Genomic DNA, 14723 nt, shown 5'->3' with positions numbered 1-14723 from the left:
AGAGAGAGAGGTCTTTCGGATGGACATCCTAACAGCGCAAGCCAAAAATACAGTCTCAAAAATCATTCGAAAATACAAACGGCAGCTCGAGTTTCTGTCGTGCTGTGTAGTCGCAATGATCTCTTTTGTTGTGGCCGCGTCTGTTCAGGGTTCAATGAAAAAGCACAAAGACAAAAAAAATGACAGATTAGTAACCTCAGTTTTGGTCCTACACCACGATTGCTTCTAATGTTACATTTATCCAACCATATGGCGGCAACCTTCCGGCGTCACTTCCGTCCGCAAAGTTCTGTAGAGAGCCACTACGTGGTGATGCGGTTGGCAGCAATGTAGTGACTTTATTGTGTGATTAAAATACTAAATCATTTGATATCGGCGCTTATACCTATGCTAAGTTTATCCCCAGCTATCGGTCTACGCAAACCACAAATAAAAAGTATGTGCTAAAACAATGTTGGAGGGCCCCTTTAATGGAGCACTGCATCATGATGCAAAGAACTCCTGCGCCTTCTCGCATGGTTGTGTCAGCGCATTGCAGCTTAAAAGCACACAAACGATGTGTCGGACGTTTCATCGACTGTGATTGTAGTGCTAATGGATTTTAAATCTGAAAAGAGCTGTTAAATGTCTCATTGACCATTGGCGAACAAGAACCAAGATGCGCAGGTAATTCTATTGTGGGGGGATTGAGCTGACTGGCTGCCCTTAGCACCAGGAATGATGCCTGGTCTCGTTGCAGGTTTCAAGGAGCAGATCTACGATGTGTACCGGTACCTGCCCCCTTGCACTCAGGTGGTGCTCATCTCTGCTACCCTCCCCCACGAAATCCTGGAGATGACAAGCAAGTTCATGACAGAACCTGTGCGAATTCTGGTCAAACGGTGAGTCCTCTTCAGCATAGTGTTAGCACAGGCTCTGGAGGAAAAGCACCGAGACAATAAAGCGCATGCATTAGAACCTGCGACCACAAGGGCAGTGCCATTGCCACCCTTACCCTACAGTGCTAGTGTTACCAACCGCTGGAATGCATGCTAAGCTTCGCGGTGTTATTCAGATTGTATACAACGAAAGCGAGCTCACATGAAGTAGAGTTCTAAGTATGGGTCAACAGAAAGTGCAGATGCCAACGCACTGCAACTCTCAACTCATTCACGAAACGCCTAATTGGCTTCAATCTACTCAAGTGGATATATTGGTGCCATCTAGAGTGTCTGCTGACACATCTTTGTGCGCCACGAGTTCTCGCTCAGTAAATTGCTTAAATGGCCTTGAATCTTTCCTACAAATCTTCTAAATTCATGAAAATATTTGTGTTTGATTTAAATTGCCAGTACAGTCAACTGTCGATTTTTTGGACCCTCTAGGGAGCGAAAAACCGTCCGAAAATTTGGGCAGTCCGAAAAAATGAATGCAAGCAAAAAAAAAAATGCATTATTTTACTGATAATTTTTAATGCAAGAAAAAAAAAACGCACCATTTCATTGATATTTCTCTGATCAAGAAGGTGAAGGTTAAAGTACCAGACTTCTGGAACTCTGCCAAATCATTAGTGGGGTGGCTCTGAAAAGAGCTGTTAAAAAAAAAATGCATGCAGCCGACAGCGGGTGCCGTCAGGGCAGCCAGTGTTAAAGCTGCAGTGGCTTGAAAAACTTGTTAATCCTTGTTTGAACGGCGTTCCGCTCGCATGTGATCACATTCGCCTCGATCTGAGAAAGGGTCATGTCATCACTGTACACCGATGACAGCGTCATCAATGCTCGCATCAATTCAGTGGTCGTGGGTGGTGCAGGCATTGGTTCCTCATTTTCGACATCGAAGTCGTCTGAATCCGCCGTAACCTGACTGACTATTTGGTCGTCAGTTAGCTCTGTGCAGAAGTTGAGCTCGTTGTCAGCGTCGACGAACCGCTTAAAAGTTATTTCCGTGGGCATGGAAGCACCAGCAGAGCCGAGGTCGTTGATAATATCGTCTATGAGAGGGTATAAGTCAGTCACGCTGTCGTTTTCTTCAGGCAAATCGGCTGCCTCAGTGTAGAGTACAAAGCCCGCGTGGCGAAAGCGGTTGTGAAGCGTGTCTTGCGTTACAGCCTTCCATGCGTTCGCAAGCATTCCGACAGCAGGCCGAAGGTCAACGCTGTAGCCTTTCCCGTTTTCCGAGCTCAGCACCATGCGGTTGAGTATACGTGAACGGTACAAAAGTTTCAGATTACGGATAACACCTTGGTCCATCGGTTGGAGGATCGCAGTCGTGTTGGGCGGCATGAATTCCAGCTGGTTAGCCTTCAAGTTAATGGTGTGACCATAAGCAGCGCAGTTGTCAACGAAGAGCAGAACACGTCTGTTCTGTTCAAACTTCCTGTCCAACCTGCGGACGTAACTCTCGAACAACTGCTGCGTTACCCATGCCTTTTTTGTTGGCTTCGTATAACACTGGCAGCATTGCCCCTTTAAAACACCTTGGGCTCTTGGACTTCCCGATTACTAACAAAGGAAGTTTTTTGCTGCCGACAAGAACGGTCAGCCGTTCTTTGCTATACTTGCCACCATGGCATGCGTCACCAGCAAAAGCGAGTGTTCTTTCTGGCAGCAGCTTGTAAAACAAGCCAGTTTGTTCGTTGTTGAAAATGTTGTAAGCAGAGAACTGCTGCAACAAAGACTGGAGTTTTCCACTGCGGTACTGCACAATAAGTGCACTGTCGACAGCGCCGCTTTTGCCACACATCTTCTTGAGCTTGAGGCCATTCCGATGCTTAAAGTTTCTCAGCCATCCATCACTGAACTTAAAATCTGTGATGTCCATTCGAAGCGCGAGAGTTTCCGCTTTTTGTTTCAAGATGCAGCCTGAGACTGGCAACCGCTTGGCAATCATTGAATTAAGCCACACGACGAAAGCTTCCTCAAGCTTTGGGTGAACACCTTGGCTTGCATTCATCTTTTGGGCACCAGATGGTTTTTCGGCCGCTTCCAAGATCTTGTCTTTGTTCCTCAGGAAATCGGAAACTGTTTGCTTGGAAATGCCGAACTCCTTGCTCACGTCAGCCTGCGATCGGCCACTCTTCACTAACTTAATAATGGCGGCTTTCTTCTCTATCGTTAACCAACGGTACTGTTTACCGCGCTTCGATGCCATCAACGAGGACGACGAAGGCGGAGTGGGGGTCATCGCAGGCAAGCGAAATCCTCATGATGTGAACAATGGAGTTTGCTGACGAGCCTCGAAGCACCTAGGCTTAGCGTTGGAGAGCACACTTCACACGATCGCATAACCACGCACTACTAGCCAAACACCCTGTGGGCTGCGTAAACAAAATGGCGCGACAGCAGGCGACGGTGCCCCGGGTACTCCGAAGGTGGCGCTGGTAAACATCCAAGATAGCCAGCGTGGCCAGACCAAATCGGTGGGTGACGGTTAGTTCTAGTTCGAAGTGGTGAAACGCTTCGTGAAAGCACTGTTCGAGAAGCCAGAGTGGCACGCACAAGCGCTAAAGCGAAAGGAACTTTATTGGCGCCAAAAAATTTTCGGGTGGATAGTTTCGATTATCAGCGAAGCACCCTTGCATGATAAACACAGCCAGTGTTAGGAATCTCGGAGGCCGTGTGTGTTTCTCCGCTAACGATCAACTAGTCTAAGCAACAGATGCCGCCACAGTAGATCGGCGCGCTCATTTATATGATCGTAACCGCGTGTGACGCAGTTGTGGTGGTTTCCTCTGGAGGTAAGTGGTGGTTTCCGACCTTCCGTCGCGTCAAAAAGTCCGGAAAATTGGACTCTGGGGGGTTCGAGCATCCGAAATTTCAGGCTTTCTTAAACATTGATTCTGTGGGGCTCGTAGCGGTGCCGTGAAGGTGTCCGAATTATCGGTCATGTCCGGAAAATCGGCAGTTGACTGTATTGCTGAAATTAAATAGCGCTTATTTTATCCACTTCTACATAATTGCTAAGGCAACAATGTCATCGTGGGTTGCAGTGAGAGGGACTTTTTCAGCCCAGCCTTTTTCAAAAGTCTGTGCAGACTAGACCATGATGAGAAGCCTTTGTGCTCACAGCATCTGATGAGTCACTGCCTTTACAACATTAAAGAAAAAAAGCTGCTTTGTGCTATACTGGGCGAAATTGCAAGATGTCTGCTCTGTATGTTGTGGACAGCTTTGGCTGTTGTGAAGGACACAGTGAAATCCGAGGAGTCTGGGATTTTTCAATGTGACTGCATAATGCTGAAAGACTTTTACTACTGAAAAAATTTCGCTACATTGAAAGTCTGATCGATCAGTGTGGGATTGCATCAAGAGAATCAGCTTAACCTTGTGTTGTGAGGTTTGACAGTAATTCTTATCTCACAGTGATGAGTTGACCCTGGAAGGCATCAAGCAGTTCTTTGTGGCTGTGGAGCGTGAGGAGTGGAAGTTTGACACCCTGTGCGACTTGTACGACACACTCACCATCACCCAGGCTGTCATATTCTGCAACACCAAGAGGAAGGTAGGTGGACACAGCTGTCACCCGCATTTTGTGAGAAACACTTATGCAGTGGGTCGCCTACGGCAGTTGATGTGCTTTTGTTGCTGCCATAGGTGAACTGAAGGGTGCACACCCCCTGTTTTTAAGATATCTAGATGAAGCTTCTAAGGTATGTTCACTACATTAAAGCTAAAGTAACTTTGAGGTTTCATAACACTGTGTTAAAGCTAACAGAGTTCTTAGCATGTATACCTGAAGAAGAGCCTAGAAAAATTCCAAAACATAGTAGGAAGATGAAATTCATTGGGGTCGTTCTTTGATAGATATCCCAGGACACTGCAAAGCCCTTCTGATTTTCCCTCCAAAAGAATGTTAGCACGACTTTGAATTGGATCTAGCCAGATATTACCGCTTCTATAAACATTAATTGCATATAAATTAATTACATCAATTTTCTAAAAAGTAAGCTTGTTACGTTCTGGCAGTGTCATCCAGCAACAGAATAAAAAAAAGGCACACAAATATGAAGACTGATTTTTGAGATATCGCCTTCCTTAGCGCCACAACTAGGAGAAAAATTCATTTTGGGAACACTGGCCTTGAAAGTTGTCAGCTTATTTTTTGCCTAAAATGATCCTACAGTATGAGTAGAAGCATCTTTTATGCACATCTTTCCTTTGTCACCTTATCTGGCTTTCTCGGTGCTGGGATTTCGATCGCCAACGTAGATTTGAGACTCTAGGGACACTTCGACCCATTCAACTACGCAGTCGTATAATAATGGCACAGAAGATACAAGCGCTAGCAACATCTGTGCAATTGTCAAGTACTGATAGAATACAAGCTGCATCACTGTGAAAATGACTGTTATAATCCTTGTCGGCAACACGGTTTGCCACGAGAGCAAGGTTTGTTTACGTAGCGCTTCAGCACATTGAACCACCGAACACGTGTAGCGTCTTGGGAAGTACTTTGGTTTTGGCTAGCTAGCTGGTTCATATTACACACTTAGAAAGGGCAGCGCAAGGACACTGGGAAAAACGCTCTTTGTCTCTGCTGTCTTTTTTTTTCCCGTGTCTTTGCGCCGCTCTTTTTAAGTGAGTAGCGTCTTGAGCCTGACTGTCCACTTGTCCCCAAAAACTGATCAAACAGGAACATGACGCTTCTCACTCGAAAAGCACGAAGCGTCAATATAGCATGGCAGTAAGTAAAATAATCAGTCAATGCTAATTCTGCAACATGTGTGTGGTTTAATGCTTCCCACCCCTTGCAAAGTGCCCAGCCACAATTCTGCATCCTCTGTAGCATGCCACATCATCAAAGTGCACATACCTTGCAGATGTGTGGCGAATATTTCACTTAGCTGCAGGAAGACAAAACAATGGCACAGGTATCGCTGTGATAGTTGACAAAAATTATGGTTTATGGCATAGTCGATACCTTGTGGATAGCCTAACTTGAAAACACATTATTTGAAAAAGGAGCGCGATACGTAGACGTGGACAGAATAGATGGGGACAAGCACTTGTTCCTGTCTTTCCTGTCTATGTATCGCACTCTTATTTCAAACAATCATGAATCGCCAACTCGCCCCAATCAACCATTTTGACAAATTCAAAACACAGTTGGCCTTCCTCAACACGAAGCTGCGCTCAGCACATTAGGCAGTATCATAATCGTTGGTAATTTTTGCCTTGCACAGGTGGACTGGTTGAGCGAGAAGATGCGGGAAGCTAATTTCACCGTTTCGTCCATGCATGGTGACATGCCTCAGAAAGAGAGGGACGCCATTATGAAGGAGTTCCGCTCTGGCCAGAGGTAAGTCAGGCTTTGGGTGGTCGTAAGCTTCACAACTGCGTTTATGTGAATGTTCTACGTGTTTAAATGTTCGTACAGATAGTATATCGTACTTACTCCTGTAATGAACCCACTTGCCGAATTCCACTGTGACCATTGGGCTGAAATTTGAATGTACCAAACATTTTTTTGTAAGCGCGGCAGGCGATGTGAACTTTAGTACCGTTGAACGAAGGTCGAGAGCAACATGCAACAAGTGCATGCTTGTTGTCACAACAGCTGTGGAGGAAACCACGGTCGTTCTTGACAAGATCATGTATATACTAACTGAACTCCGAAAGTGTGCACGCATCCTACGCCCAACCAGGCAATGCAACGCTGCTTTCCACAAACGATGCGGACAAAACAGCTGCAGATGCAACCATAGATGGTAAAAAATATGAAAAGGAAAAAACTACTTGTTTCTGAAGGCACATGCGTGGCCAGCGCACGCAGATTGAGAACGGAACTACTGTTTGCTGCAACCTCTGTGCACAAAACAGCGGTCGCGGCGACGCGATAGCGATCTACGAGCTCCAATAGCACGCGGCTAATACAGCGGTATAATAAAGGCAGTAAATACGTAAAAAAGCTAGAAGTGTTTTGGCGTTTAAGTCCAAAGAATCTAGTAGCAAGCAAAGCGATGATCCGCGCTTTTACAGCAGCCAGCTGCGCCGTCCAATCGTTCACGTGTGTATGAGGAAGACATACAAGAGTTGTTTTCATGAAAATAGATCTTGCTACACTCAAACCTTGTTATAACGTAACGGGATGTAAGGAAATAATGTATATAATGAAGTAAATGAAATTCCCCTTGAAAGCTTTATTGAGAACCATGCATTTTAAACTTCGTTGTAATGAAGTAAAGTTGACCGGTAAATGCATATAATGAATAAATTAGTCTATAAAATAGTCTATAAATAAATGCGACCCAAGTGTGTTAGGTATATAGCGTTTTCCCGCGGAGTGTGACGCTCGTTCAGAGCGGCTCTTTCAAAACTGCCGCGCCGACCTTACAGCCACGCCACACGTGGCCGAGAGGGCTGTCTTCCTCACACAGCCAGCGGAGAGGATTGAGGAAGCGCTTAGCGAGTCACATGACCGAGAAGCGGCGCCACGGTGCAAAGCGATTTTCCTCTCACTTATAAGAACACACGATGGGGAAGCTTTCGAAAACTTACATTTATTAACAAATCAGAGGACATCCGTCATTAATCAATTTCGCACATACCGTATTTACTCGCATAATCCTCGCACTCGCGTAATCCTCGCACCCCCAACATCGGCCAACAAAAATGCGATTTTTTTTTTCCTCGCGTAAATATCGCACCTCAAAAATCGCAGCAGCAGATGTCGTCTGCTGCTTTGAGCAATGATGATAATAGCACCCATTAGCGTAGCGCCATCTCTTATGCATCATGCATGCTGATGAAACCCATTGAAACCAGGTAAATTCCACGAAGACTCTCCTGCTACGCTGGGACCAGCTTAACAGAGGGGCCGAGAAAACACATCGGCCAGGGAAACGCCCCACACACCTTCCTCTTCTTAAACCCCGCGCACCCGCAACCCGTCACTCGATTTCGATGAGTCGGGGGGCAAACTAAAGTGATCCAACATGTGCCGTTGTAAGGAATGGACACAAAAGTGCTGTGTTTAGGTACGATTTGTGGCTAAAAGGTCTTGCAAGCGCCGAGGAACGCCAAACCGAAACTAAAGAAGACGAGCGGAGGGCAGGTGGCACGAAGGCGATAACAAGAAATGGAAAAGAAGAGGAGAAGAAGAAGGAACGTGGAAAAGCGAGCTCGAGCGGGGAGGCCACGAAGGCAGACGAAGCAGTGCGCCGCTCGAGAGGACGAGTGCCTGGGAGCGTTCCTGAGCCGGACGTGGGACCCGTACGTGTCGGCCAGGTCGAGCTCCGGTGTGTCTGTTCAAGGTCCAAGGCCGAGACCTGCCGAACGGCTCCTGCCTGAGTGCAGTGGCCGGGAGCAGGTTCGTGGCGAGGCCTACCGGGCGTGGTCCTCGTGAGCCGTGGCTTGATCCTGGACCTCGGGAGTTGCGACCCAGGCGGCTGGGTTGGTCGCGACGTCCGATTCAACGGCGCTGCACACGGTAGCGCATCCGTGTGCGGTCAGCCGTTCCAGCCGTGCCACCTTTGCCCTCGCGCACGTCGACAATCGCATCATGTCGGGACGACGGGGACCCAAACTGTGAGGCAGAGTTTTCCTCTTGTGAACTGAGAACTCTACGCGCTGGACTCGGAGTAAGCGTAGTCGCGAGCTCTCCGCATGCTAGAGGTCTGACTCTCGTACATGTTGCGTGACGCTCGGCGTGTAGGGTTGGACATATAGTTTTATTTTCGCCTGCCATGACGTTCTCTAGTGTACAATATAACGCTTCTTTTGTTCGCATCCATTGTTGATGTGAATCCTTTTTCGTCCGCTGTCAACAAACATAGTGACGAACGTCCTTAACCATCACAATTTCTGGCGTCCGCGAGACAGGACTAAGCTCTCGCCTTACATCTGAGAGCCTCACGTTGTTTGTGTGTGGCGGACGAGAATGGACGACAAGAGGAAGCTAGTTGAGCTAGGGAAGGAGATGGGGCTGAGTGGTGAGGCTTTGCTGGCATGGGTGAGCGCTGAGGAAAAAGAAATGAGGGACCAGAGAGCGAAAGATCGAGAGGAGGCACGGCTAGCAGCACAGGTGGAGCATGAGCGTGAAATGGCTCGCATGGAGGCAGAAAGGCTCCTGCTCGAGGAGCGACGTCGTGTCGCAGAAGCGCAGCGGCCGAGCACGAGTTCTGCGGATGATAGTATGGGTGGTGGTCAGAGTTTTCGCAGCCCACACAAAATGATTCCGCCCTACAATGAGAGTAGGGACGAACTGGATGCGTACATCCAGAGATTTGAGAGGGTTGCCATGAGCCAAGGCTGGCCAACCGACAAGTGGGCCCTGTCACTGAGCTTGTGTCTAACGGGAGAAGCCTTGACCGTGGTAGGACGGATGTCTGCAGAAGACTCTACGGACTACGCAAAGCTCAAGCAGACGCTCCTCCAGCGGTTCCGTTATACAGAGGAGGGATACCGCACAAAGTTTAGGGATGCCCGGCCCGAGAATACTGAGACAGGTCGACAGTTCGCGGGACGTCTCTGTGGATACTTCGACCATTGGCAGGAGCTGGCGAAGACTCCCAAAACATATGATGCACTGCGAGACAAGATGGTGTCCGAGCAATTCCTCAGGCGGTGCGACGAGAAGTTGGCTGTCTTCCTGAAGGAGCGAGGATGTCATAGCCTGGACACGTTGGCAACAATGGCTGATCAATATTTGGAAGCTCAGGGAATTGTGAATCTCGCTAGAGGAAAAGACGAAAAAGGGAAACCGATGGCTACAGCTAAAGTTGACACTGTCAGCGAAAGCAAAGGAAAACCGCTTTGTTTTCTGTGCAACAAGCCGGGTCATCGAGCTTCCGATTGCTGGACAAAGTCTCGAGCGCCCAAGTCGACGTCGTGCTGGATCTGTAAGAAGTCAGGGCACAGATCCGATAGTTGTCCCTCAAACTCGGGAAAACGTAGAGAGGCATCATGTTCCGTCTTGGGATACCAGAAAGCGCAGCAGGAGAAATCAATGGAAGATGCGCCTGACAATCAGGATGAGAAACATCGTCATGACATGTGTGATGGGACCCAAAGCAACGCAACTTGCGACAACGGGTCAAAACAAATGCCAACTGTAAAGGGCTATCTCGAAGGGAAGCGGGTTACCGTATTGCGGGATACCGGTTGCAATACAGTAGTGGTGAAACGATCGCTAGTTCCTGACTGCAACTTGACTGGCAACACCCGTACCGTTCGCTTATTGGACCGATCTGCAAAAGTCTTACCAGAAGCAGAGGTGTACATAGATTCTCCGTTTTTCAGAGGTCAGGTGCTTGCTGTTTGTATGGAGAATCCATTGTATGAAGTCGTGCTTGGCAACATTGCGGGTGTACTATCAGCTGCCCGACCAGCCCCGAAGCAGCCAGCAAGACGTCCAAAACTAGCTCAGATTCACCATGATCCAGTATGCACTGAAGAAGAACCTGAAGATGCAACCTCATCAGATAGAAGACGACAAGATGACATGTCGGCGGCTGCAGGAAAAGAAAGGAAAAAGCCCAGTGAACTGATTGTTCCTCGGATCCAACCCCTGGATATCAGCCGGGAAGCGCTAAAGAATTTACAGCACGCAGATCCCACGCTGGAAACCTGCTTCGCCGCATTGGGGAAGGTCATATCTAAGAAGCCAGCAGTCACTGAGTTTGTGCTGGTACGCGACATTCTTTTCCGGCGCCACCGCACGGCAGAAAGGCGAGACTTGGAGCAACTTGTAGTACCCAAGGATCTTCGAAACACCGTAATGAAGATGGCTCATGAAGGCCTTCTGTCTGGTCACCAAGGGCAAAGAAGGACAACAGACCGTGTCCTTACAGAGTTTTATTGGCCGGGTGTACGGGCTGATGTGATACGGTTCGTGAAGTCGTGCGACGTATGTCAGAGGACCGTGCCTAAACACCTCGTCGGACAAGTTCCATTGGGAAATATGCCTATCATAGACACACCTTTTCAGCGGGTCGCCATCGATATTATTGGCCCGCTGTCACCAACGTCATCCAAGGGCAACAAGTATGTCTTAACGATGGTAGACTTCGCTACGCGTTACCCGGATGCGGTGGCACTACCGAGCATCGAGACAGAGCGCATAGCGGAAGCACTAGTAGAGATGTTCTCCCGCGTTGGGGTGCCCCGTGAGATAGTGAGCGACCGTGGAAAGTCGTTCACCTCGAGTCTCATGCAGGAACTCGGTCGGCTACTTTCATTTCGTCAGCTACCCACAACGCCTTATCACCCCATGGCCAACGGACTTGTGGAGAGATTTAATGGAACTCTCAAACAAATGGTTCGCCGCATGTGTCAAGAACGGCCGCAACATTGGGACAGGTACTTGGCTCTCCTGCTCTTTGCATACCGTGAAGTTCCCCAGACGAGCCTTGGATTCGCGCCGTTCGACCTCCTCTACGGCAGATTTGTACGCGGGCCAATGTCGATCCTTAAGGAATTGTGGACAGGGGCCAACATCGATCCTGAAACGAAAACAACATACGAGTATGTTATAGATCTCCAGGAGCGACTGCAAGACACCTGCAAGGTAGCGCACGAAGAACTCCTGAAGGCGAAAATGACACAGAAGAAATATTACGATAGGAAAGCAAGAGTTCGACACCTATCAGCCGGCGACAAAGTATTGCTGTTGCTACCATCAGATAAGAATAAATTGATCTTGACATGGAAGGGACCCTTCACAGTGCTTGAAAAACGCAGTGACTATGACTACGAGATAGATCTCGGAACTCGGAGAAGTCTTTTTCACATTAACCTTCTCAAGAAATACCACGAAAGGGAGCCTATTGCTTACTGAGTGTGACTTCGTGGTTGAGTACATTAAGGGCTCCAACAACGTGGTTGCCGACTACCTCAGCCGCATTTGACTTCTCCCCTGGTTAGCGTTTAGTGGTGGCACAATTTCTTTTCATGTCAATTCACCCTTTCCCTAACGGAATGAACTTCTGTAAATAATGTTTTTTTTTTTGCCATGTTTTCGCTTTTGGGAACTCCACCTTGCGCGCTTGTGAAAAGTTGTTTTCCCCCTAAACAACTTTCTTGAGCAGGGGGATATTTGTAAGGAATGGACACAAAAGTGCTGTGTTTAGGTACGATTTGTGGCTAAAAGGTCTTGCAAGCGCCGAGGAACGCCAAACCGAAACTAAAGAAGACGAGCGGAGGGCAGGTGGCACGAAGGCGATAACAAGAAATGGAAAAGAAGAGGAGAAGAAGAAGGAACGTGGAAAAGCGAGCTCGAGCGGGGAGGCCACGAAGGCAGACGAAGCAGTGCGCCGCTCGAGAGGACGAGTGCCTGGGAGCGTTCCTGAGCCGGACGTGGGACCCGTACGTGTCGGCCAGGTCGAGCTCCGGTGTGTCTGTTCAAGGTCCAAGGCCGAGACCTGCCGAACGGCTCCTGCCTGAGTGCAGTGGCCGGGAGCAGGTTCGTGGCGAGGCCTACCGGGCGTGGTCCTCGTGAGCCGGGGCCTGACCCTGAACCTCAGGAGTTGCGACCCTGACTGCTGGCCGCGACGTCTGACTAAACGGCGCTGCACACGGTAGCGCATCCGTGTGCCGTAAGCCTTCCAGCCGCTCCAGCCGTGCCACCTTTGCCCTCGCGCACGTCGACAATCGCATCATGTCGGGACGACGGGGACCCAAACTGTGAGGCAGCGTTTTCCTCTTGTGAACTGAGAACTCTACGCGCTGGACTCGGAGTAAGCGTAGTCGCGAGCTCTCCGCATGCTAGAGGTCTGACTCTCGTACATGTTGCGTGACGCTCGGCGTGTAGGGTTGGACATATAGTTTTATTTTCGCCTGCCATGACGTTCTCTAGTGTACAATATAACGCTTCTTTTGTTCGCATCCATTGTTGATGTGAATCCTTTTTCGTCCGCTGTCAACAAACATAGTGACGAACGTCCTTAACCATCACAGCCGTTATCAGAGTAAACATCCAAGTGCCGTCGTCAGATAACTTTAAACCACGTGAATGGAGCAGGTCACGGAGGAAGGAAAGTGGAGCAGGTCATGTTTTTCTTTCCTCCATAGAGCAGGTGCGGAAGACGGCTAGCCTTGGCTCGGCTCGACTTACACCGAACTATTGGGCGCTTGCTTGTGTGTGTGTTTGAGCGTTTGAGGAAATTCTGAGGCGCATTAAGGAAACTGACGCCTGGCCAGTGGACGAATAGACCAGTTATTTATTTATTTACTTTTATTCCTGTGGCGCGTGATACGCGTGCCCTGTTTCAAAAGGGAAGAGAAACAATTACTAACTTGCTAGAACGGAGCTCTAATCTAATCCAAACCAAGCCACAAGTTGCGTAGTAGCACTTGTGGCACGGCGTGTGACGGCGTTCTGTGGCATGGCGCTAGTGTTAGTAGTGCGGTCTGTGGTGCGGTGTTCTGAGGTAGCGCAGTTGTGATCCGTGGCTAGCATTGTCCTTTCTGCAGCGTCGTGATGAGCCGATACAAGAGCTATACAGCTAATTTCAAGCTAAAGGTCATCGACCATGCTCTAGAACACGGCAACAGGGCCGCTGGCAGGCACTTCGGCGTGGACGAGTTCTGTGTGCGCTACTGGCGACGGCAGCAAGAACAGCTTAAAGCCACGAACAAGTCACGCAAGGCCTTCCGTGGGCCTAAGACTGGAAAATACCCACAGGTTGAGGCGGCACTACTCGAATACATCAAGAGTCTACGCGCGGACGGGTGTGCCGTTTCGATCGAGCTGCTGAGAAATCAGGCGCGCATAATTGCCCGAAAGGAAAGCATCCCGGCACGAGATTTCCGCGCGAGCAACGGGTGGGCCACACGGTTCATGCGCCGTAGTGGACTCTCGCTCAGGAAACGGACGACTCTGTGTCAACGGCTACCTTCGGCGTACGATGATAAGGTCATCGAGTTTCATCGATTTGTGATTAGGATTCCGGAGCAAAAGAACTTCCTGCTCTCACAAATTGAAAACGCGGATCGAACTCCGCTCAACTTCGACATGCCGCCAAGCACAACGGTGGAGAAAAAGGGTGTGCGGAGCGTGCATATTAGAACGACGGGTGCCGAGAAGCAGAGGTGCACCGTCATGCTCGCCGTAACAGCGGACGGGCGGAAGCTGCCCCCATTTATTATTTTTAAGCGGAAGACCCTCCCGAAGGCCAAGTTTCCCCCTGGAATACACGTGCGTGTACAGGAGAAAGGGTGGATGACCGCCGACCTTATGGTCGACTGGGTGAAACTGTTTGGGGTCGACGCGCTGGAGCACTTATTTACCCGTCGCTGCTGGTTGTCGAAAGCTTCCGCGGTCACCTGGTCGACTCCGTTCGGGCGAAGCTGAAGGAGCTGCGGACTGACCTCGCTGTCATTCCAGGCGATCTGACTTCGATGTTGCAGCCTCTTGACGTATCCTTGAACAAGCCGTTCAAGGATAATGTTCGGAGGCTGCATTCGGAATGGATGGCCGAAGGCGACCACGCAATGACTCCCGGGGGCAAGTTAAAGAAGCCGTCAGTGGAGATCCTTTGTTCGTGGGTAATCGAGGCATGGTCCATGATTTCGCCAGAAATTTTCGTCCGCAGCTTCAAAAAGACTGGGATCTCCAACGCCTTGGATGGGACGGAAGACGAGGTGGTCCACGAAAACGACAAGGGAGACCACGCTGAAGCTGGCGATGAGTCCGATGACGCTTCTATGAGCGACGAAGATGGCAGTCTTGATTCGGGCTCCGAGTAGTTCGCCGAAGAGACTAATTTATTAGCTAGTGACCTTTGTCTGTGCAAATAAACCTTGATT

General features: G+C 49.2%; 1 protein-coding gene across 1 annotated transcript in view; it reads left to right on the top strand.

Moving 5' to 3' along the window:
• LOC142765823 (eukaryotic initiation factor 4A-III) overlaps positions 1-14723 on the top strand; it is a 41230-nt gene that overhangs the window by 13377 nt on the left and 13130 nt on the right. Inside the window, exons 5-7 of the mRNA XM_075867624.1 lie at positions 740-881; positions 4341-4479; positions 6161-6276. Coding sequence (XP_075723739.1) covers positions 740-881; positions 4341-4479; positions 6161-6276 — 397 coding nt within the window. The remainder of the gene's footprint in view (positions 1-739; positions 882-4340; positions 4480-6160; positions 6277-14723) is intronic.

This window comes from Rhipicephalus microplus, chromosome 6 (genome assembly GCF_043290135.1).
Source record: "Rhipicephalus microplus isolate Deutch F79 chromosome 6, USDA_Rmic, whole genome shotgun sequence".
In the NCBI taxonomy this organism is placed as follows: domain Eukaryota; kingdom Metazoa; phylum Arthropoda; class Arachnida; order Ixodida; family Ixodidae; genus Rhipicephalus; species Rhipicephalus microplus.
Note: the sequence above shows the minus strand (reverse complement) of the source record. Positions and strands in the feature narration are given on the sequence as shown.